The following is a 1499-nucleotide window of genomic DNA, read 5'->3' on the forward strand; positions in this document are numbered from 1 at the left end:
CACACACTAGGTCGAGTATTCGTTCGCTGGCGTCACAGCGGTGTGAGTGTACTGAAACTGCCGGCGTCGTGTTCTGCGTGTATGTGCGCGCGTGTGTATAGCAGCAGAACTGAAATTGAGAGCTGGTGGCGCTTTGCTGCAGTATTTATTATAGACCGCAAGCAGGGTGTCGTGAAGCAAGCACACGTACGCGAACGCGCACTGCGGCGGCTGCTGCTGCTGCTGGTTGCTGCCTGACGGAACCTACATACATGATACGAGAGACTTGCGCGCGAATCGTTGCGCTGGCTCCTTTCTTCTCGGTCACGATCTGTCTGCGATCGATCCCAGCGTGCAGCGCGCGCGACGTCAGTGCGCATGCGTATCGCAGTGTTTAGCCGTGGCCCCATTCAGTAGCAGCTCAGCAGCACGAGTGCGGCTTTGAAGTTACTTGCCAAACGGCTAACGTTCGCGACACCGCATACAGCCAGCGCCTATATCCAAGCACTACGCTCGTTCGCGGGGGTAACCGCTACGGCACGGCCATGGCAGACGCGAAGTACAGGGATTTGATTCTGGACACCATTGATCAGCTGCGCAAGAGGAAGGCGCGGCCTGATCTGGAGCGCATCTCTCACATGCTCGATCGTAGACATGGCGTTAGCGCATCCGAGGTGGAGACCGATCTCGAGAAACTTGTCGACGGAGAAATCGTCATCAAGGTCGACTACAAGGGCAGCACGAGCTACCGCAACGCCGCCAAGTGGCGCCGAAGTCATCTCGGCGGTCACGTGCTTAACTCGAGCGACACGAGTCTCTTCATCGGCAACATCATCGCCACCCTCTGCGGCGACAGTGGCGACAGGGAGCAAGGTGTGAGCATACACGACGTGGAGAAGTACGTCGGGACGGAGAAACCTGACAGCGACCTCTGTACTAAGGGTCGGCTGCTCGTCGCTCTGCAGCGGGAGGTGGACGTCGGAGCTCTGAAGCGACTCCCGAATGGCAACTACGCGCGTGGCAACCCTGCCGACGTGAAGAAGGCGAGTAAGTTGCACGGCAAGGGCTTGGGTCACGGCAAGGCTGGCGGACCGGGACAGGGAAAGTCGAGCGGCGGACCGGGCAAGGCCGGCAGCACGCCCGGACGGAAAGCAGGTCAAACGGCAAAGCGTAAGGTACGTGTCGGTGCGGTACGCGCGCGCGCGCGCGCAACGAGCGTTAGTTAGTATCAGCGCGAACGTTGCCTGCTCCCGTCTGCGACGCAACGTTAAAACATGTCGTGCCGCGTTACGAAATTAGCAAAAATCAAATCCCCACTAGCTCGGTTTACACCAGTCTCATTTAACAGAACCGCATGTGTATATATATATATATATATATATATATATATATATATATATACATATATCACGCATTATGATATTACTAGTATTATTTCGTCTAGCATAACTTCGTTAAACACACACGCATACGCGCGCAAGCTGCCATTTTGATAAACATATGCTTGGTTCGAACATTCC

At 55.4% G+C, this 1499-nt stretch overlaps 1 protein-coding gene across 1 annotated transcript; it reads left to right on the plus strand.

Moving 5' to 3' along the window:
• Positions 1-1154, plus strand: LOC106805547 (the record flags this gene model as incomplete). The annotated part of the gene is made up of 1 exon (XM_014807185.1): positions 1-1154. A coding segment is annotated over exon 1 (630 nt), but the record flags the coding sequence as incomplete, so codon positions are not given.
• Positions 1155-1499: the final 345 nt, after the last annotated feature.

Source organism: Priapulus caudatus, unplaced genomic scaffold, assembly GCF_000485595.1.
Source record: "Priapulus caudatus unplaced genomic scaffold, Priapulus_caudatus-5.0.1 Scaffold117, whole genome shotgun sequence".
Lineage (NCBI taxonomy): Eukaryota > Metazoa > Priapulida > Priapulimorpha > Priapulimorphida > Priapulidae > Priapulus > Priapulus caudatus.